The sequence below is a fragment of the Pinus tabuliformis genome, chromosome 5_1 (genome assembly GCF_031772625.1).
Source record: "Pinus tabuliformis cultivar Carrire ecotype Pingquan chromosome 5_1, CPIR1, whole genome shotgun sequence".
Taxonomy (NCBI): Eukaryota; Viridiplantae; Streptophyta; class Pinopsida; order Pinales; family Pinaceae; genus Pinus; species Pinus tabuliformis.
The window spans coordinates 297,844,498-297,868,445 of record NC_142305.1 but is presented as its reverse complement, the minus strand read 5'-3'; the positions used below and the strand labels follow the sequence as shown (position 1 = coordinate 297,868,445).

At 38.2% G+C, this 23,948-nt stretch overlaps 1 protein-coding gene across 1 annotated transcript; it reads left to right on the top strand.

Annotated features, from left to right (window-relative positions):
• The first annotated feature begins 5,778 nt into the window (after nucleotides 1-5,778).
• LOC149164525 (uncharacterized protein At4g14342) lies at nucleotides 5,779-23,709 on the top strand. The gene is made up of 4 exons (XM_089430933.1): nucleotides 5,779-5,967; nucleotides 6,098-6,183; nucleotides 6,546-6,669; nucleotides 23,393-23,709. Exons 1-4 carry the CDS (start codon nucleotides 5,962-5,964, stop codon nucleotides 23,438-23,440), a joined length of 264 nt encoding a protein of 87 aa, XP_089287059.1. The 5' UTR covers nucleotides 5,779-5,961; the 3' UTR covers nucleotides 23,441-23,709.
• Nucleotides 23,710-23,948: the final 239 nt, after the last annotated feature.

Below are 23,948 nucleotides of genomic sequence, written 5' to 3'. Positions count from 1 at the left end.
ACGAATTCCAATACCTATGACCCTTGACCAAGACCCTCCAAGACCATGTCATCCTTCCTTCTTGATGAGCTTTCCTTACACAACTTCCAACAACAAACTTCAACCTTCCAGGAACTTCTCGAGCAAGTTCGACCCCAGCAACAATTTCTGCAACTTCGACCTAACAACTTCAACAACTTTGACCTAACAACTTCACAACTTCGACCTTGATGCAGCTTCAGCAATTTCAACCTAGTAGCTTCACATCTTCGATCTAGAGGCAGCTTCATAGCTTCATTCTTGCAACTTTACAGTTTTGACTTTGTAGCTTCAATCTTGCAACTTCAAAGCTTCGATCTTGTAGCTTCATAGCTTCGATGCAGCTTCATAATTTTGTCTAGCCCAGAAACTATAGAAACCATAACGAGAGAGAGAGAGAGAGAGAGAGAGCCAAAAACTTCAATCTCGATTTTCTTCTTCTTCTTCATCCTTTTCCAACTTCTATCTTAAGGAGATCGAACTTGCTTGAGTGAGTGTGCAAATGACATCGAATTCCTTCTTATTTATAGGCTTGTGAGGGGTACAAATTGCTATCTTGAGGCCGACTCGTCCCTTCATGCATGCCGACTTGATCTTTGTGCCATGACGAGGTCTTGGAGGGTCTTTTAACTCTATTTTGACTCAATACTTTTTTCTTTACAATATGTAACATGCCCAAATGGGTCTTCAATACATGACAATGACTCAATTAACTTTATGACAAACCTAGAAGCACTCAATCGGTGTGTAACCTAAAAATAAATTTCCCTTAAGCATGAAACCCATGCCTCAAGAACACAAATAATAAATTTATTTTTCTCTTTTCATTAAATACATAAAACCACGATTACATATGCCATTATGAAGACCGAACCTAATTACATATTTCAACATGATATTGACTATTGATGATGTCTATTTTATTTGTTGTTGTCTGTCAATGATGTCTTGATCATGTTGATCTTTGTCTAACAGTATTGATTGGGTTGATTTAGCTATGGATTGAAATATTAATTAGATTTAATGCTGCAAAAGTATGACTGGGTATGGTTCAATGCTCTGTGAATGATTTAGTACTTGATTCAATGTTACAGTGATTCAGTTAGCTAAATGATTCAGTGTTCAATAATATGAGATTTGTATGCAGGTGCTATACAAAGGAAGCGTGTATACGCGAGATTTCTTCATAACAATAACGCATACATTTTGAAGTAAATCCGATCAGGGTTTGCATTGACTGCGTTGATGAGAGAGTGACTAATTATATTTATCCATGACTGAATACTCAATAGATTGATTTATGTCTTGGTATATTGATTAGCGATTGTGTAGTGATATGATCTAGTTATGGTGATTCAGTATGGTATCTTGGTTTATTTAGTGATTGGATGGTTTGATTGAGTATTTGGTTTCAGATTGGTTAATTAGTATTTAGCATAATGTTGGGTGTGGGTCCAATGTGAAAATATGTTAAAAGGTGGCATGCAGGTTTTTATGTTTTTGAGTCAGGTGGATCTAGTATGAAATATTATGAAACATGGTCCACGAGTGGATGTTGAGGGTTGGAGCCTTCACCAAGGGAATCAGAGATTCCTTCTAGTGGTAGATGGTAAATTTGTTTAGGGTTTAGGTGCTCCCTTCTGATAGGGGCCGGTAAATGAGATTAGGGGGTTGTAGCTCCCTTCCAGTGGGTGTTGGAGAACGAGCGGAGGTTGTAGCCTCCTGCAAGTGGCTACCTACATGGTAGTAAGAGTCTGCACCAGTACATGATGTAATGAAGGTTTTCTTTATATAATAAGAAAGAAGACAAAGATGATGACAACGATGGTTTTCTCCCACATTGGGTTTCCACATGAAATCATAGTGTTTTATGTATGTTGCTTATGTGATGTGATTTATCTGTTCTTTACTGCATACTGGATGGTTAATGAATTAATAATGAAATGGTTAAGTTAACTCACTAATGAAAGTTATGAAAAATAAGTAAATTGTATATATGTTGTTTTCCTTAACTAAAGTCGCGTACACACGCTAGTTTCATAAAGAACAATAATGTACAAAATTCATAACATGAAATGAAAATTTAAAGTGGATTAAAAATACTGATGGAATACTGAGTCACCCACCCTTAGTATTTTTCCTAACATTGACCACACAATCCTGGAAGGACCCTATTTCTCCAAATGGGCCGTACTCGCATGCATGGTGGCAATAATGAGAGAACAATTGGGTGTGTGGAGTGAGCAAAAGGAATTGTAAAGAAGAGTGTGTGAAACCCAAATGATCTTTGGAATGAACTAAAAAATTGCATGTGGATTCTAAGAGTATGACTCAGAGTAGAAAGTGAGGGAAAATCATTTTAAGATGTAACAACCATGTGGAGCTGAGGTTTCCTGATTGTTTGGGAAGTCGGTGTTGTAGCTTTTAGTCAAAGCTATAGGGCTCGAAGGAATTTGTTGAGAAAGTTTTGTTAGATCTATGCATGATAAACACCAAGATAATGAAGTATCAAGGGACTATTGGCTTAGTGAATGGCTTAATTTGTGTTGTGTAGGCCCAAGGAGACAACATTGTGAAAGATTACAAGCCTTGGCTAAATGGCTATAAGGAAAAATATAGAATTTCTATATACAAAGGAGAGTATCTTTCAAGTTCTCTACCCCAATAAATCCTTAACATTACCGGAGAGAGTCTTCCTCTCAAAGAATCAAATCTAGCTTTGGGGTGGCCAATTGCAAGAAAAACCTACAATATAACTAAGCTTATGGTTGGGTGGAGAGTGATTGTTCCTCCTTCAGTTTCCAACAAACTTAAGTGAAAAAATAAGTGCATTTATATTATTTGTTAATGAAATGAAAATTAATGTCGAATGTCTCATAAATATTGCTATGTTGGCTATTGTACATGTTGCAATGATGAGAAGGATCAATGTGTGATTATGCATGTTTCTTAACTGTGATTTTCTTTGTGTATGACCTTTGCACATAGAAGTATTTCCTTGAATTATTTTGACTGTGGTAAATAAGAAATGTTGTGAAGTGGAATTTATATGTTGGGTTGAGCTTCAAGGTTCTTTAAGTGTTATATTATGTAATTAGCTCTCAATAGGTCACCTAAAGAGTGGAACAACTGCCGTTATACCCTTGTTAGTGGTACATGACTTGAATGTTTTCCTATGAAGGAGATTTGGTCTCTTTAGAGGTAAGCTAGAGTTCTAGTCCTCATTGGTAAGATATTAGAATTGACAGTGTGCTATTACAATCTTAAGGACCTCACTCACTTGGGTTGTGTAATGGAGTTGGCCATGGGTCATCTCCTTGTCTTTTTTTAAAGAAGTAGTTGATGTTAGCAATGCAATGAAGTGCCTTCTTAGGTTGTTGAAAGTCTTTCAGCCTTCAAAAGTGTTTGGTAAACTTTTATGCCTTGTGAAAGTAAGTTTTAGTCCTTTGCAATTGACTTAGAAGCTTAGCTAAAGACTTGAAACTTGAGAATTGTTCCTTGGATTTGGGTTGTTTCGAAGATTTAAGGATTGGGGGTCTATAACCCCAGCCTTGGTCACATGGCCAACAAGAGTTGTGACTGAGGGCATAGGCGTGGGCCCTCCCTATTGGACCAACCTCAAGTCTCACAAAGGATTCCTTAAACCTTTCGATAGCCTAGTGACTGGTTGACAAATATGTCAACTAATGGAAAATTAGGTCTCTGTTAGTTGACAATCCATCAACGAGGTTGGTCTAAACCAAGATGGATGTGATGAAGTTATTAGTGATTTGCTAACTTAGAGAGAGAGAGAGAGAGAGTGATGAAGTTATTAGTGATTTGCTAACTTAGAGAGAGAGAGAGAGAGAGAGAGTAACGAAAAATTTAGATTCGTATGTCAATGCAACATGCCACGTATAGCCCACATGGATATTGTTGGACCCCACTGGCAGGTAGGTGCCAATGTGGAAAGATGATGTGGCATGAAGGCAAGTTCTAAGTGATGTGGCATGTTGACATGATGGCACGACGTGGCTTGGTAATGTAAGTGAGATGACATCTCACCTATCGTGGCAAGTGACATGGATTTTAGATTTCCAAAAAGCCAGAGCTTGTTAAATGAACACTCGTGGATTTTTCCACATCTAGCTAGGATTCAAAAAGTCCGTTGAGATAGATATCTAGTGAGTGGCAGTTGACCATGTAGAACCACTCTGATGTGGTGATTGCCGATAAGGATTGGAGCAACCTTGTGGAGTCGAGGTGGAGGCTAGGTGGCAACTAAGTGGTGGGTGACATAGATGGGTGAAAGGATTGAACTAGTGGGGATCTAGAGGTTCAAAATTTTCTTAAACTGGGACTTTTGTAAATTCTAGATCCAAGTGGGTACAATACTTCTAAAAGAACTAAATGAATTCAAAAGACCAAAGATTCGATAAGTGCTGAAATGAGGGATTCTTGGAAATCTTGAATCCAAATAAGAGTGGAGGGTTGATGTATTTCCCTTCCGAGGATGTGACTCTAAACAATGTTAACACATGGACAAGTATTGCCACGTGGAAATATATGGATGCTACCATGGTGATTAGGAGAGAAAAACTTAAAGGGGTCATAATTTCGCATATAGAGCTCGATTTTTAATGAAGTTTACATTGTAAAGCTCTTAACAAGCAGATGATGATGATGGTCTCAAAAAGGAGTTATAGGGGGGTAAAAGAAAGTGAAAAATTAGAACCCCACCTCTTTAAAGATGATTTAGGGAGTTGGGTACGTTACAGATAATTCATTCGTTATTCCTATTAAGCCATATTGTAACTAGGTAATTGAAAGTGATTATTTGGAATGAAGATGAGTAGGTGGAACCCTCCATGATTCCTTTGTGATGTTCAGGTCAATGTTATGGAGATTTGATCACTCATTGGTCTATTTTTAATTGGAAGGGGATCTTTGTCAAATCAACATACCCTTTCTCTAGACTATGGAATGATTGGGGGTCAAGGTGAACAAGTCTCGTGAAACATAAGTTTCCACTAAAGTTCTGACCTAGTTCCTTATAAGTTCCACTATGGATCACTGGTCTAGAAGACATCTTAAGGAAATCTATAGAATTTTTTGCCACAACGCATTTTAATACTCCACTTCTTAGCTCCAACCTTATTCTTTTCCTTCGAGGTTGCAATAATTTCATATAAATACGAGAATATCATGGTTCCACCCTCAAAGTCCTAAAGATCTCACACAAAGTCCATCATTCTTCTTCTTCCTCTATTACCAAGATTTGTACATAAGTACATACCAAGTTCAACTTCTAAATCTATTATACACTCTTTAACAATTTAGTAATTTTCTTTGATTTTTTGTTTGTTAACTTACTCATAAAGTTTGAACCTAAAACCTTTAAGAACATAACTCCTCACTATCAAAACAATTGCCAATTCTCTACTAATTTTCTTTTTATTTGATTAAAAAAACCTACCTCTTTATATAAATATCTTTCATTACTCCACTTTATAATACATTATTATTTAACTTAAAAAACATAATTATTTCACTTAAAAAGGATTTCAATACATATTACAATTTTTTAATAAAAAATTGCATTTTCTTTTTCCGGATTTTAGACATCACATCAAACAAACCACAATAAACTTTTCAATGGACATACAGGTACAAATACAAGGCGTTATTGGAAATACTTAAACCCAGATGTAACTTGAAAGCGAAATTTAATTTGAAAGGCCGCTGCGTAATTAACCGACATTATCTATTTACCCGATGTGTTTGTTTTCTGTGCAAGTACATGGTCATTCACAATTTTAAACAGTTTTGTTTGTCGGATAGCGGGTTTACGTCTAAACAGCCAGAGACTTCCATTTAAACGATTCTGAGCATTGTTTGGATTTCAGAATCTGCGAAAACAAAGGATTACATTTTTGAAATCTCAAGTATTTACTGCCCATCACAATGCAGGTCACAATTCTTTCTCCTTCCCAGACAATTCAAGTTCTTCCATATCATATAAATGATGATTATTCCGGTCTCTTTTTTTCTTCCCATTACTGAAAACTTTCGTTTTCTTTCAAAAAAATTGGATTGGCAGGCGAGCGATAGGTTTAACATCAACTCACAACTCGAGCATCTGCAAGCAAAATACGTTGGCACTGGACATGCCGATCTCAACAGATTGTAAGTGTTTAAGTTGTGGTGCCATTTCAATTCCCTTCTTCAATACAATCGATTCGACATGTAAACCACGTTTTATTTTATTTTTCATTTTTTGGCCGTGTTGCTCGTTCAAACCCTGGTACCTATTTCGGTTCTGTTGTTACGCTGATAATTACGATTTTCTGTTGCTTGTTCAGTGCCGTGTATTAAATTAGGGTTTTGTACCACATGTTCAAATCCCTGTATTTAATTGGGGTTTCGTATTATGTGTTTAAACCCCAACAATTTAATAAAGTTTTGTGTTACCTGTTCAAACACGTCTAAATTAGCGTGTTATGTGTTCAAAACCGAAAAGTGATAAGAGTTTTGATTTTTATGTGAAGTGAGTGGGCAGTGAACATCCAGCGGGATAGTTATGCATCATATGTGGGCCACTACCCCCTCTTGGCCTATTTTGCTGTTGCAGAGAATGAGTCCATTGGGAGAGAACGCTACAACTTCATGCAGGTGAGTCAATCGTTCTTCCTTTGTATAACTGCCAACTTCAAGTTTACGTGTCTTTTTCTTATGTAATGATTTAGTTAAATTCTTAATAAGCCATTTAGCATTCTTAATTTAAATAAAAACTACTGAACTGATGAAATTTTCATCAAGCAAATGTCATTGGAAAGACGCATAGGTGTGGATAGAAATGTTGGCTGTCATTTATGTGTTTTTTTTCTTATGTAATGAACTAGTTAATTGTTAATAAGCCATTTAGCATTCTTAATTTAATGAAAACTACTGAAGTGATGAAATTTTCATCAAGCAAATGTCATTGGAAAGACGCATAGGTGTGGATAGAAATGTAGGATGCCATTTATGGGAAAGATCTTGTATTGCTCTTTTCTTAAATTGAACCTAGTTACCTCAAACTTACTTGGACTTGCATGTCCGTTACGGCTTTTGTTGTGTTTGATATCAACGAATAAGGTGTGCTTCAAGTGTTTGTGAGCATAAACAAGCTTGGAGCAATTCCATTTCCCATGCTAACACAATTTAACAACAGCATGAATTCAAAGATTCGCTGCCATCTTAAATACCGTTCAATCAACTTGAAGGATTTCTGAATACTTTAAGTCAAAAGAAAGCCTCTAATTTTCATGGTTGTTGTCATGTAGATCAAGTCCTAAAAGCTGATATCTTGAGAGCATTCTTTTCTGCAAGCCACTCCTCCTAGCACATAGTTATGCAGGACTGACTCTCCAAACCTCTTGGCCTTCAATATCTCTAATGATTCATTTGACATAGAGTGTAGATTTTCCACGAAATTCTGATCTGCTGCTATGAACAATCTGAAAACAAATTTTCTTTTCACACACACACAATTTCTCTACCAAATAGCAGCGGAATAGAACAGAAATAATTTCACAAAATTCACACAATAAAACACAATTTTTCTAGGGAACCCAACAAGGAAAACCCTCGCTTGCTTCAGAATTTCATTAAGGAAAATTAAGTAACATATCTCATACACATACAAGCTGGTTCCAATCTGAAAATACAATAATTTTCCGGGCTGTCCTAGGCCTGAAACCTCTGCCTGATAGCTGACCTGCTTCCTCCTCCTATATGCACTAGAGGCTCTGATTTTCCAGCACAAAACCTTAAGAAATAATCTATTGTCTGAGCCCCTATTAATTAGGGATTTCCCCTATTGCTATGCGCACTCCAAAGAGAAATTGCCCTCCTTAATAATTCGCACAAGGAACACTTGGCTTGTTCCTCCACAAGCTCTTTTGCTCACAAACTCATGCTCAAGAATTGATTGATTAATTGTGCCTTCGATCTCCTTATAAGCTTTTCGATTAGGCTATTGTTAGTGAGTTTTCTAAATTAGGAGTTGAATTGGAGCTTTTCTAGTTAACAAAAGTCAACACACTTAGTTACTGAATCATCCTAAAACTTAGGAGGCTAACTCCGCTTGCTCACTCAGTTCCCAATTTAACTCACACTAGAGGACAGATAACTGGTCCTCCACAAACCTGCACTAGTCATACTGCTTCTTGAACTTGTCCTCATCACTGGAACTTGTATATGACTAAGAAGATCTCCAAATCGATTCCTTGAATTAAGGCACAAATCAAGGAATCCATTCCTACGCTATTTTTTAACACTCCCTCTTAGCGAGGAAGGGATTATGTACAACTCCCAACTTATCTTTGTGATGAACAAAACTACTTCTTGCCAATGACTTGGTCAAAATGTTTGTTGTCTGCTCCCCTGTTGGAATGTATGGTAGCTTGACTATCCCCTTCTACACACAATCTCTAAGACGGTGAAGCCTTTTATCAAAGGTAGCTATCAATCTGAGTGTACCATGCTCTCGAAGCTTGCTTGAGCCCATAAAGAGCTCTCTTTAGCCTGCACACATGTGTGTCTCTGCTGAATCGCCTGAACCCCTCTCGCTACTCTATATAGATCTCCTCCTCGACAACCCTATTGAGAAAGGTTGTCTTCACATCCATCTGGTGGATCTTCCACCCCATCTATGTTGCAAGTGCCAAAATAGTCTTGATGGATGAATATTATGCTACTGGGGCAAAAGTCTCCTCATATTCTATGCTCTCAATTTGTTAGAAGCCCTTGGCCACAAACTTGGCCTTGAACTTCTCCACGCTCCCATTTGCTCCATGCTGCAACTTGTACACCATCTGGATCCAACTACTGATTTCCCCTTAGGTCGTGGAACAACCTCCCAGACATTATTCTTCATGATAAAGGAATACTCCTTCACCATGACATCCTACCAAACCTGCTGAGAAGTTGCTTCCTCATAAGAAGAAGGCTTAATGTCCACCAACTTTGTCATCAGTTCCATATAACCTATCTACCTCTGTGGCTATTTACTCTGCATAAACATGGTGCTAGGAGCCTCAACCTGCTACTAAGCCTCCTGGATCAAACTCTCGGCCCCTTTGGCCTTCTTCCTCCTTGTGTTGGGTGGCTTTGGTTGTTCTATCTGCTCTCGGCTTGGCTTGCCCTCCTCATCTTGCTGCAAATCCTGTTGCACTACCCTCTTGTTGCTGGACTGTGACTGTGGCTGAATCTGATGTGCTAGCTGTGACTCCTGTTTGGGAGAGAGTAGCTCCTCCTCAGGTATTGCAATTTGCTCACACTCTAAGGAAACTCTCAGAGCCTGGTCCTCCTGGAATCTCACATCTCGCTTGAGAACTGTGTTCTTGAGTCCTGGAAGATACAACTTGCATGCATGAGATGTCTCATTGTACCCCACAAAGATACCCTTCTCTGCTGTGGCATTCAACTTTTTCCTGTTATCTTTGGACACATGACAGAGTCTTTTGTGTCAAAGATCGAAAAGTGTGAAACATCAAGCTTCTTGCCTATGAAGACCTCCTTTGGTGTGACTTGTCCAAGTACCCTGTGTGGACTCCTGTTTTGCAGAAATACTGCAGTGTTGCATGCTTCTGCCCACAAGAACCTAGGCCGATCTTGATCATGCAACATAGCTCTAGCTGCTCCAACAATGCTCCTCTTAGCCACCCCATTATGTTGAGGGTTACGAGGTGCTATTAACTCTCTTTTGATGCCTTCCTTTGCACAAAACTCCTTGAAGGCATTAGAGATATATTCTCCACCATTGTCACTTCTCACTGCCTTGATTTTCTTCTTGGTTTGCTTCTCTATCAAGGCCTTAAACTCCATGACCCTATCTAAGACCTCACCTTTCTTTTTCATAAAATAAATCCAAGTTTTTTGAGAAAAATCATCATTGAAAGTAATATAATACCTGTGCCTCATCAGTGATGGAGAAGAGAAGGGCCGACACACATTTGAATACACCAGCTCCAAAATACCTTTGGCTTTGCTATATTGACTCTCGAAGGAAGACTTGGCATACTTGCCAAGTGTGCATCAGAGCATCCCTTGCACACTCCACTCTTGTCAAGGCCTCTTGCTGGTAATCCTGTGGCAATCTGCTGAAGAATCTTCACTACCCCATGATGTAAGTGTCCCATGTGCCTGTGCCAAATTTTACCTATATCTACACATCCTGCCTTGCTTCTCAAGGCTGCATCAGTCTCTACATGCAACTTGTATAGGTTTTTCACCCTCACACCTATCTGCTTCTTACATCCAGAAGCCAAGTGCTGGAGGTAAGCCTTCAAGGATATCTACTGAAACCAAGTTCTTCTTCAACCTTGGAACATAGAGAACATCTTTGAGATGAAGGGTATTACCTGAACCCCTCTCAAAGCAGACAGTACCAACTCCCTTCGTAGCAGCATACTTGCCATTATCTCCAAGCTCGATATTCACTTGCATATCCTTCTCATCCAGCTGGCTGAAATACTCTCGATTTCTTGTCACATGGAAAGAGGCTCCTGAATCGATATACCATGTACTGCTCCCTACTGGGCTTGCCATGCAAACTATCAATGAGAAGTGCTTCTCAAACTATGAGGCAAACTCATCTACCTCAACTGATGCATCTACATGCTCCTTATTCAACCCCTTCTTTCGGTTAGGACATTTTGAAGCATAGTGTCCAAAAGTATGGCAATGGAAGCATTTGATCTTTACTCAAATGTGTCTTCTTCTTGTTACCCTTTTGACTGAATTTTCTCTTCACCTTGACTTTCTTGCCTTTGCCTTTGCCTGCCAGAGCAAGATTCTCCTCCTCCTCAACCTTGGAACCCTTGCCACTGCTGCTAGATGTCTCAACTAGCCTGAGCCTTAGCTCCTTCTAGATGAAGTCACTCCATAGGCGTTCCCAATCCGACAACTTATCTTGTCTAGTAATACTCTGAAGAAAAGTGTTGCTCTTCAAGAACTGCTAGCTCATCACGGACTTCCTGAACTTTGGTGAGATAGGCAGTGACACTCTCACCCTGATGCAGCTTGATTGTCCTCAACTTCTCTTGGAGGACCATCTTCCGGTTCTATGAAGAGTTCTGGTAGAGCTTGACTAAGGCATCCCAAATATCCTTAGCTGTATCTTTACCTGCAACATGAGGAACTATATGATCCCGAAGTCCATCCAAGATCATTATCTTGGCCTTGGCCATCTACCTTTGGAAGAGCCTCAACTCGTTTGGATCTGAAGGTTCTGCAACACCTTTCTCAGCGAATTCGTTCAGCCCAAATTTGCCCAACAAGAACAATATGCAGACCTTCCGAAAACCAAAAATTGAAGAGCCATCCAATCTATCCTGTTCTCACAATCCCAATATTGTGAGTTGTCATCTTTGAAGACTATGTGCTGATTGATCTCTGTTCACAACTTTGATACCATGTAGATTTCCACGAAATTCTGATCTGCTGTTATGAACAATCTGAAAACAAATTTTCTTTTCACACAGACAAAATTTCTCTACCAAATGGCAGCGGAATAGAACAGAAATAATCTCACAAAATTCACACAATAAAACACAAATTTTGTAGGGAACCCAGCAGGGAAAACCCTCACTTGCTTCAGAATTTTATTAAGGTAAATTAAGCAACATATCTGGTACACATACAAGCTCGTTCCAATCTGAAAATACAATAATTTTCCTGCCTGTCCTAGGCCTGAAACACTGCTTGATAGATGGCCTGCTTCCTCCTCCTATATGCACTAGAGGCTTTGATTTTCCATTACAAAACCTTAGGAAATAATCTCCTAATTCGTAGCACTGGCTGAGCTCCTAGTAAATAGGGATTTCCCCTATTATTATGCGCACTCCAAAGAGAAATTTCCCTCAATAATTCGAACAAGGAACACTTGGCTCGTTCCTCCACAAGCCTCTCTTGCTTACAAACTCGTGCTCAAGAATTGATTGATTAATTGCGTGCCTTCGATCTCCTTACAAGCTTTTCGATTAGCCTATTGTTAGTGAGTTTTCTAAATTAGGAGTTGAACTGGAGCTTTTGTAGTTCACAAAAGTCAACACACTTAGTTGACTGGATCCTCCTAAAATTTAGGAGGCTATTTCCACTTGTTCATTCAATTCCCAATTTAACTCACACTAGAGGACAAATAACTCATCCTCCACAAACTCGCACTAGTCAAACTGATTCTTGAACTCGTCCTCATCATTGGAACTTGTACATGACTAAGAAGATCTCCAAATCAATTCCTTGAATTAAGGCACAAATCAAGGAATCCAATCCAACACTACTTTTCAACATAGAGAGCATCTTCTTGTATAAATGCCCGTCTTTCCCAAAGTCCCAGACTTCTTATATCCCTTGCACTGCAACAAATGTTTCAGGGAATCTTGTGGAAGCCTTTCTTACCATCAAATCTTGACACAAAAGTCCAAACCTCCTCTACTTCTTGGATTGGAATGGAATTTTTCCTTAGCATCAAATATTGATACAAAAAAAGATGAAATTATGACAACTAACAAAGGTGGTAGCTGAAGGGACCTAACATGAAGAATAATATAAATTTGTGGATGTGAACTCCTTTGTACATTTTTGGGAATGGGCTACCAAGGAAATAAATTTGTTGGGCCACCTAGCAAATGACCACCTTCTCTACTCTTTGCACAACTTGTTGCCAAAGGTTAGCAATAGAGACCTAGAAAGTTGAGCGCCTTTCTTGGAAATTTGAAGATTTGTACTATTTGGACTCATATCCATCCAAGATTCTCTAGCCAATTGGGTAACTTGTGTTAGCCCTGGTTATAGCAGTTGGTCTTAGTAGCCCATTGAATGTTGGAGCTTGAAGTCTCGTAAAATATGTTTAAGAATTTTGGCTTGTTCTCAAAGGACACCCCATGTTTCTTGATAGGAATGAATGCCAAGTTACCAAGTTCTATATGAAACCTTGGGGAAAAGCAAAATAATTTTGTTAATTTAAAAGAAAATTTAATTCAAAACCATTCACTAATCACAACATTACAACTATAAGTTATAAGTAATAATCTGGTAACCACAGTTGATAACTTATAAGTTTGAAGATTGAAATCAAGATGTCTCGTACAAAAAGGATAATACAAAAAAAAGTGTTTCATCAATGATCACTCTATTAATATGGTAATTAGTACCTACATATCTTGAAATGGGTCTACATCCTTATCATTTGCATATTGCAGCTCTACATCATGAATAGACATTGGGTGATACGAGTGTTGAAAGTTTAAGCTAGAGGCTTGATTGGTGGTGATGGTTCTATTAAGTTTTGTAGCTTGGAAGGTACTTCTAGTCTTGTGTCTTGACTCGAAGGACCTTGCTTTGCCTCTTTAGGAAATTGCTTATGACATGTAGATTGTGTAAGTGAGTTGCATGCATGCAAATGTGTTACATGTGACATGCATGAGGTGTGCATGTAAGTAAGATAAATTTATGACTTGTACTTGAGTTAAATTAGAGAAAGCTAAAGATAGGACAGTAAACTAAAGTATCATCACTTATCTTTTGTTAGCTTAATTTGGCTGTCAATCTTAGAATAGGAAAGTTATAAATTGAGCCTAAAGTGAGGAGTTAGGACACAACAACGACACAAGATTGGGAGAGGCTTCTCAGTGAGCATGTGCTGGGTTCAAAGGAGTGCAGAGAGATTGGTGATCAGTTTTGTAATTTGTATTTTCTCATTTGGGCCTTTATCACAGGACAACAACCCAAGTAAGTAATGTGATTAATTTATTAATGAAGAATTGTTGATTGGGCATAAATATGTTTTTGTGTGATTCAAATAGAGTAATTTTGCTTTTGCTAAATATTTTTTGTTGGGAACTTAGCTGTGTATTCGCTTAGTCAATAATTGTTGGGAATCGATTACCAGGTGTTGGGTTCTGGAAATTCTAACATGGTATGAGAGCCCCGACTCTGAACTGATCTCAGAATTACATATGCTGGGTTCGTGTCATATTGTCGAAGGGAAGTTGGCATAGATCATATGAACGAAACCTTTTTAAAGATTGTTCAAGGGCTGAGAGGAATTTTTTTTACGAGCAATTTTTTTTAGTCGAGAAGAGAAAAAAATATTATTCAAATAAAAAGTGGAAAAGGAAAAAAGGGGACCAATATTGTTTTTAAAGAAAAAAGTAAAAAAAGGGTTTGAAAAAAGTTTGGTTGATTGTGGTGGTGGTTGACAAGCTAGGCCAGCTAGCCGCTTGCAACACCCATCGCCAGGGCTTTCGACTGGTTGTCACAATCGCAAATTGCAGCACTCGACAGGGTGAGAACAGGCAGAGCTGAGGATTGGATAGCAGGGTCGACTGACAACAATTGGATCACAGTAAGCAATCGACAACTGGCAAAAGAGACTGCGTGGTTGGCGTGATAAGTTAGCAAGAGGGATTTGCATGATAGTGAGCGGGCAATGGCTGAAGAAGACACAAAGCAAATGATGTGGAGCTGGAGGCAGTAGGCCGCAAAGGATGTTGGGTGATAACTAACTTATAATGGAGGAAAGTGGAAGATAGTCGATAAATTTGGTCGACGCTGAGACAGGACGAGTCCGTGAAGACTATGCGAAGATTGTGGAGTTGTGGAGGGTGAAGCCAACGTTGTGGAGATCGAGCAGAGGGTGGTAGGCTTGTGGTGGTGTGCTGGACCGTTGGTTGAGTCGTGGTGGTGGTGTGCTGGACCGTTGGTTGAGTCGTGGTGGTGGTGAACAATATCACATGGTGTTGACAAGCCCGTGGCTGTGGTGGAACAACGTGTGACGTGTGGTCAAGATCGTGGGTTGTGATGTCATGAGGATGCAGAGAGTAGTGTGAACGATGTGTCGAGGCTACGAAGACGTGAGGAAGTCGGCTGAACATCGAGAGGGGTCAGTGCAACGACATTGTGCAGGTGAAGTTGGGAATGCAGAGTGGCTGGGGTAGAGCAATGTTGACTGGTTTGGATTGCGGGTGGGATTGAGGTTGTGGCCAACCTGTAGGAAGCCTGAGCCAACAAAGCTACAGATTGATGGTTGGGCGTGGATTACGACAACATAAAGAGCAACGTGCAGAGGGTGAAAACTTAATTGTTGGTCAGTTTGACAGTGATGACTACTGGTTTATGTTGAGTCGATAGGTTGGATGGCGCAAGAAATTATAGCCCATGGAATGAGCATATTGTTTTATTATTTGAGGAAGAAGAGTTGTGGGAAATCGTGGAGAAGGCCATCCAAATTCCCACAAATCCTACTCAGTTGACTGAGTTTACCAAGAGAATAATACTAGACTCCATTAAAGACCATATTATACATCATGTGATAGGGAAGAAGTTGCCTTTGAGATGTGGGCATCTTTAACCAAGTTATACGAGAGTACAAACCAAAATTGAAAGATGTTGTTGAAGGAGAAACTAAGAAATGCCAAGATGTTTGAAACTGACGTAGTTGCATCGCACACAACCAAGATCGCTCAGATTAACGGTGACTTGGCAACAGTTGGGGAAACTATTTATAGTGAAGAGTTGGTAAGATCAGCCTTGAGTGGCTTTCCTCCGAAATGGGATGTCTTTGTTGATATGATCGTCACACGAGAGAATTTGCCTAGTTGGTATAGATTGTGGGATGATTTTGTATAGGAAGAGACAAGGAGATGTTCGAAAATTGCAGGTCAACATGATGGTAAGGGTGATGAGGAGAATTTTGCTCTTGCTGCAAAAGGGCTAAAGTAAAGTAAAGGGAAGTGGGGGATATGCTTCTGTGAAGGACATGAGCAAAGTGAAATGCTTTGCGTGTCACAAAACTGGCTACTATGTGAGCCAGTGCCCATACAAGAAGAAGGAGGATCAGGTGGTTGCATGAACATCAACTAAGATTGACGACTTTATGGAGAATTTTGAGAAGGAAATTTCTCTAGTTGCTTTTGTTTATGACAATAGTAATGTTGTGTATGAGGACATTGGGTTATGGCTAGTGGATAATATAGCGTCTACTCACATGATGGGGATGAGGTTAGTGTTTTGCAGTATTTCAGAGACCGGCTTGGACTGCAATATTTTTAGTGGACTAGTACCATGCATGCAGTGAAGGAAGATTTATGGAGGTGACATGTGTGTTATTTGTTCCAGGGTTGTTGGTACAAGTGTTCTCAATAACAACCTTGGAGGGTGTTGGATATAGAGTTTTTTTTGAGATGGATAGGTGCTTCTATATTTAGAGGGAGCGACCTTGGATGCAGCTGTAGTGCTTGGCATTAGACAGGAGCAGTCATACAGGTTATTGGGACAACCTATGGGTATATTTGAGGGGATCTTGGATACAAAGACAGTGTAAGTTGCTGAGAGGGAGCAGGTGGCAAGGAAGAGTGATTATATTTGAGGGGATCTTGGATACAAAGACAGTGTAAGTTGCTGAGAGGGAGCAGATGGCAAGGAAGAGTGATTCTTCAGGTATTGCTAGGAGCCTCAATTGGTATGATATGACATTGTTAGATGCCCAGGGTTAGGATCCTAGGAGCATGGTTGGAAGGAATAGGTCTTCGAATGAGAGTTTGCAACAAGTAGCAGGGAAGTCTTCTAGTTCAGATGAAGGAGTTGCAACAACGAATAACGTGGTGGTGTTGGAGACAAACCCAGGTGGAGGAGGTTCTTCCACAAGTAACTCCCTTGCTAAGAGGGAGTTTTGAGTTTTATGGCTCAGAAGGTACCTTCCTCTTTAGGAGCTTCCATGCGATATGCAGAGTGTGCAAGTGAGTTGCACGCATGCAAGTGTGTTACATGTGACATGCATGAGATGTGCATGTAAAGCAAGCTAAAATTATGACTTATACTTGAATTAAAGTAGAGAAAGCTAAAGATAGGATAGCTAACTAAAGCAAAGTCACTTATCTTCAGTTAATTTGACGAGCTAATTTTGGTCCTCAATATTCGCTTAGGAAAGTTATATATTGAGCCTAAAGTGAGGAGCTACGACACAACAACATCACAAGATTGAGAGAGGTTTCTCAGTGAGTGTGTGAGGTTTCTCAGTGAGCGTGTGCTGGGTACAAGGGAGTGTAGAGAGGCTGGTGATTAGTTTTGTAATTTATATTTTCTAAGTTGGGCCATTATCCCAGGACAGGAGTCCAAGTAAGTTTTGTGATTAATTTATTAGTGAAGAATTGTTGATTGGGCATAAATCTGTTTGTATGTGTGATTCAAATCAAGTAATTTTGCATCTCCTAAATATGTTTGGTTAGGAAGTTAGTCGTGTATTTGTTGAGTTGATAATTGTTGGGAACTGATTACTGGGTGTTGGGTTCGAGAAATTCTAATAGGTTCTACATCCTCATCATCTGCATATTGACCTCTACATCATGAATAGACGCTGCAGGGTATGAATGTTGGAAGTTTCAACAAGAAACTTGATTGGTCGTGTAATATCCTCAAGTAGGTTGAGGTGAGACATGACACTCAATGACATGTTTAAGTCAAATATCTCAAGCTTCACATAACATATCCTTCTAGAACCCTTTTTATATTTGAACTATATGTGGAGGTTGGAATGAATGTACACAAGTTGGACCCTTAATGCTACTTTTGATTAGAGTGTGATAGAAGGTGGAGACTAAAATGAATGTATGTGAGATCCTTAGGCTCTGTTGTTCGAATTTGTTTTGCTTTCACCAAATGGATGAAACATTGAAACATATCTATTCAATTTCTCTTAGCATATGAGAAATAACAACTTACTATAACAAATTGGTGGCTAGAGATGAGAGATGAATGTTGTTCTTATGATGGAAACCCTCTCGATCAAAAGGCCCCTTATCATCCATGGCTATGGGATTTGAAAATATGCCAATAGATTGTACAAATGCTTCAAATTACTCATCTACTTCTATTGCAATTCCCACATCCATATAATTTTTCCTTTAACACTATCTTATATCTTTGTATGACTTTAGAATCCTTGTTTGGTGTGGTGTTGTTCTTCTTGGTAATGACACGTTTCTAGGATGATAATATTTGGGGTGCAGTGCATAGGATAAAAGGTGTAATCATGGGATCATTTTGATCCACTTTTTGGTATTATGCCCTTCACTTGATTTGAAAATATTTTCAAGGGGTCACAATCATTTGTCTTCATAATTTCCCTTATCCTCTCTAGCATCCTATCTATATATATGTAGACATTCCCCAAGCAAAGAATATTTGTGTCAAATGTCTTGATCATGGTCAGGGTTGTCTTGTAAACTGTAGAAGGTATTGCACCTTGTCCTAGCATATAACATTTTGAATGATAGACTTGATCTTTCAGTCCTCTATTAGAAGTGGAAGCCCTCTGTTATTCCCAATGAGGGTGGATTACCGTCCTTTGTAATCATTTTCTGACCTCCACAACCTTATCTATGTCTAAAGTGTGGGAGGCAAAATGAGTTTCAAGAGTTTACAAGTTTTGAAAAAATCAAATTTTAAATCTGAAATCATATACAATTTAAAATTTACCTTCATTTCATACCTCAAGAAGTGAGACTAGCAACTATATGGAAGGCCCCTTGGCTGAGGTCATTCGGTGATAACTGCTTGTGAAATTTGTTGGCTTCTTTTAAATTTAATTATGTTCTTCTTCATCAAACAATTATCAAATGTAGAACATGAAAATCACAGTACACAAGAAACTCAAGATATAGTGTTAATTTTAGATAACAATGGTATGTTCTATGCTTAAGAGCAATTTACTTCAATTTTCTTATTAGCCCAATATGAATTTCCAGATTAATAATCACATTAAATTTACAGTAAATGCAGATAGAACATAAATAAAACAGTGGAAGACAAGCTAAGACAAGAGGACACAAGATATGGCGCCAGCCAGAGACAAACCCCAATGTGGGGAAACGCTTTGATCAATTCTTCTTATTATTCTTCAGAAGTTATGCAAAGAAAAAGAGTACAATATGTAATATTCACTTGTACAATCAAACTGAAATCTGTCCAAACAAACAGCAGCCACAGAAAGATCTAACCAGAAAGTCAACACTAGTCAACAGGGCAGAATTTGACTTCCAAAACAGATTGGTCAAACCCAGTCAACTCGGCCTCCAACAGTCATCTGAATCAGCCCAAAATAGTCCCGAAAAAACTCAGTCAAACTTGGTCAACGCAGGTCAATGCTGCAGTCAAAGCCTTCTGCAGTCAACGCTGGTCAAACAGTACGGATTGCATCAATTTCTGTGCCCAGAAATGCTGCCTGCCCAAACAGAAATTGTCCCACCAAAATTGCAGTCAAACAAGGTCAACGCTGCTGCTCAAACGCTGGTCAAACTTCCCTGAAATTCGGTCAACGCTGAAACAGAAAATCTGTCTTCTTCTTCGTATGTGTGGAGAGAGAGGATCCCAGAAATCTGTGCCCAATCAGGTGAGGAGAGACAGATGTATGAGAAAATGAGTGATGTCCAAATGAGGCAAAGGCACCCTCTATTTATATGCAAACGTTGAGGATGAATAGACATGATTGTTGGGCTTCTGAGCTTACATTAGTTTGCTAGCCGACGCCTTGACAATTTGTCCATAAACAAAATAAATTCATAATAACATTTGTACATGTCAGAATGAGATGATATTTAGATCAATCCTACACCTCTTGGAAAGAGGAATCCAATAAAAATATCAGCTCCATCATATGAGCTGTCCAAGCCTCAAGGTGGAGTTTGGCCCTAGTTGCCAAATTTAACATATAGGCTTCAAGCCAAGGCAAAACACCTCCAAGGGGAAAACCCAAAAAAATTCTTTTCTTATAGAATCAGATCAAAGTGAGATATCCAAAACCCATGACCACAGAAAGACTTCAACCTCTAGATGTCAAGTCAAACCCTCCTTTCTGCACAGAAAATCGATTAGCAAGAGACCAGCAACAAATCTTCAACAATAGAGATGATGAGGCAGATCTTCCTCAAATCAGACTTCAAGAGAAACTCTTCTTCCATCTCAGACTTCGGCCCTCCTTCTTCTGTGAAATTTCAGAACCAATCCAGTGAATTGTGTGTGTCCAAATGAACTCAAATCATCCTCTATTTCTACTGTCCAGAGGGGTGTGAATGGAGATGTCTTTTGGGGCTGGGCCGACTTGGCATCTGGTTTTTGACCCAAATTATATATATTAAAATTCTTTTTCCTTTTTCTTTACAATTGGTCCAAATAGGAATTTGACTCTTTGACTCAACAAATCCTAGAAGCGTGAAGAACATGCTTATATAATAAAATAATAATAATAAGACCAAACCTAGTTACATTTTCTAACTTGCTGCAGTGTCTAAACTCTGCTACAGGATGAACAGTGATCGAGCAGTCAAGGTAAAATTCCAACAGCATTGCAATTAACTTAGGCAAGTGAGAGAGACATCTCTGGTGGTAATAAAATACTTGAACAATCCTAGATTGGGTGCCATATTGTATGAGGGAGTTGTCTTGAAGACATTGGTTTTAGGAAGGCATTCTAGTAGTACAAAGCCAAAGATTGTGAAAACGAACTTAAGATTATGATTGGTAGTTATTAAAATTCGTCTATTCTCTCAATACAATTAAAGGTGCCTAATAGCCTATGTTCCCATAATGTTTTTCCAAGAAAGTTGCTGGTTCAAATAATGCACATACACATTAGCGGTGATCTCTAATGTCTTCTATATTCTCAAAGAGCTAAGCCTTACTGAAATGAGGATCTGAAATTTAAAGACATTGGAGCCAAGTTGGCATGTTGGAGATACACAGAAAGTCACAGGGTAATGAGTATATACGATGATTTGAAATAATTTCCAGATTACCCAATCACACAGTGTGCCTTGGCGTAACCAGTCTCCATATCTAGCTAATTAAAGTCTACAGTACTTTAGCTAATTAAAGTCTAGAGTACACAGACTTTGGAAGTGGTTGACATATTGCAGAAAGTGTCAGCCAATCTCCTAATAAGTAGGAGAGATAATATGTGGAATCTGGGACAATATTATCAGCCATATTGGCGTAGCCTTTTTAATGTTATAGACTCATAGTAAAGTGTGAAATATATACATTCTTGCTTTTTCACTCAGCATTTGCATTCATTTTTCCTAGTAAGACGCTCAATTGTAAAATCATAGAAATGAATTTCATGATTCATGTGCTATAGATATATGCATTGATGATTCAGATTTGGAATATGGATATGGAGATGGGGAGCTGTATTTGTAAACTTAAATCACAGTGAATTTCTGATATCTGTTAACTGGTAAGTAATCATTTTAAGCAAAGTGTCAAAGACTAGGTTGCAAAAAATATGAGTTGGTCGCTGTATTTGTAAACTTAAATCACAGTGAATTTCTGATATCTGTTAACTGGTAAGTAATCATTTTAAGAAAAGTGTCAAAGACTAGGTTGCAAAAAATATGAGTTGGTCTATATTCTTAACAACGTAAGAAAGGTAGAAATGTTTATATCAAATTGATTCTGGAATTCTCTATAGTAATAATATGCATCACGTTAGGCATATGTAACAGTAGATTACAAGGCCCTCTTGGCACAAACATAACACTTGAATTAGTCTTAAGACTGACTGTTGCTATTGGTTTGTACCAGTCAAGAATGGAGACCAAAATTAAACATATTGTTACAATGCGCATATATCTAAGAAAAATGATGGTTTCTTGGCTAATGTCTTGTTTTTCCAAAGATATTATCTGCCTGATAATCATTGTAGTATGAGTACCACTCTTGAGAGTTGGCGATTGGTTAGCCCATGCCCAATGTATCCCTGTTCCTGGGAGCTTTGGAGGTTGTTGGAAATACATACTTTTTGTTGGGAGCTTGGGAACTTGTCAGTAGCATTTTGGGGGTTTGATTTGCGTGCTTTCTTTTTTTGGGACCTTGTAGAAGCTTTCTATCTGTTATGGATCTTCTTGATAGGCAAAGGAGCTTTGAGAAATGGCTAACCATTTAGATCCTGAAATCCTAAGAAACAGTGCGAAAAATCAGTTGAACCATTGTTGTTATGCAAAAAAAGGCGCCAAAAATTTAAAAAATTACTTTAATTTATCAATCTTGCCATTTTCAAAATTTTCAAGGTTATTTGAATTTAAGGGGACTTGCCTTGCACCTCTTAGCTATTTAGATCTGTTCAGAGTCAAAAGATGGGCTACCAATGTGCTCGTGTCAGTGAATATGGAACTTTCTACACTAGTACTAAGACATTGAACAAATCTAATTCATGTTTTAGATGTTTATAGCTAGGTCCCATTATTCCCTATTGATTGATCTAACAATTTAGGATCATAAACCCACATCAACCTCACAATAACAAAGACTCTGAAAGTTTGATGTTAGTTGAAACAACCAATTCATTCTCATGAAAATAAGTAGTTGTTGCCATCATCTGAAAAAAGGTAGAGGCAGCCAAAGTACTAACCCCTCTTCAGAGCAATAATACATTGGCACTATTTGCAATAATTAGTTTTTAACAAACTTATAAAGTGGAATGAAGCTGTAGGTCAAATTCATAAAACATACCATGGCACTAAATAATATTATATATAGCCATGTATAGTTAGTAAACAGTTGATTTAATGTCATATAAGCTCAACCTACGTGTATCAGAACATGGACATGGGGGTTTGAGCACTAGAAGGCTTAAAAGGCTAAACTAGTTATGAAATTAATCAATATAGCCATGTATAGTTAGTAAACAGTTGATTTAATGTCACATAAGCTCAACCTACGTGTATCAGAACATGGACATGGGGGTTTGAGCACTAGAAGGCTTAAAAGGCTAAACTAGTTATGAAATTAATCAATGTTTCAATTTTTGAGAACTTCACACACACACACAGATATATATATATATATATATATATAGTATGGCCACTTCCAATGTGTTTTTTCCTGCAAATTTGGGTGAATTTTCTAGCCATACTGGATACTAATATCCATGTAACCAATGTATGCAAATTCCAAAAACTTGTGCAACATGCTGATAATGAAGTGATATAAAACTAAAAAAATGAAAATTTCTTTCCTATGCACCATTGAAGGTGAAAATGATGTACCTTCTGATAGTGTTTTCTGAAAGATATGATATGAGGATTCCTTCTCAGACTAAATCTAATCTGATCCACCCTTCACACACTAATGTCACTCCATATGGTGCCTTTTTGTTATCTTAAAAATAACCCTTGTGTTTATCCTAGTAATTGAAGAATAGCTTGGTTGGAGGGTTTGAATTTATGTAGAGAGAGTAAATCTAAGCTTTATCCAGTTATTCTCTGTGGTTATCATCATTCTGTACATCTTTTAGGTTAGAAACTTTAATTTTAACTTTTGCATGAAACTGATATATTAATGATTGTCCTCACAGAAAATGTTGCTACCCTGCGGGCTGCCCCCTGAAAGAGAAGAAGATTGAAGATTTTGCCAAGAAACAGACTTTGCTTAGATTATGTACTTAGTTATATTTCTTATTATGTACTTCTATACAATTCAGTTGGAATTCAAACTCTTTGTATCTTTTTATATAATGTAATTGTAGTTTTTACCCCCTGAAAGAGAAGAAGATTGAAGGATTTGCCAGAAAGCAGACCTTGCTTAGATTATTCTTGTTTTGTACTTCTATAGATATCATGTGTAATACAAACTCTTTGTGTCTTCCCTTAAACAATGCAGTTGTAGACTTTATTTCTTGTTCTTTATTAAACGTGGCTTTTCCAGTTTAAGCAAATATAGATGTTTTGTATCTTGATACGTTAATTTTATAGAGGCTGAAATGACTTGTTAGCTCTCTTGTAAGGAATTGAATAAAGTCCACTCAAATGAGTGAACAGAGTCAGTGTATGCATATTTGCTTTTTATGGTTGAAATGAGTTTTATTATTTTAAATGATAATTTTTGAGAGGTTATTTTCAAGTAGTGGCTGA

Bases quoted from the DNA above. Each gene is read 5' to 3' on its own strand.
- LOC149164525 (XM_089430933.1), top strand. The intron at 6,184-6,545 runs GTAAGTGTTTAA...TTTTATGTGAAG, and splicing joins CATGCCGATCTCAACAGATT to TGAGTGGGCAGTGAACATCC. The intron at 6,670-23,392 runs GTGAGTCAATCG...TTGTCCTCACAG, and splicing joins AACGCTACAACTTCATGCAG to AAAATGTTGCTACCCTGCGG.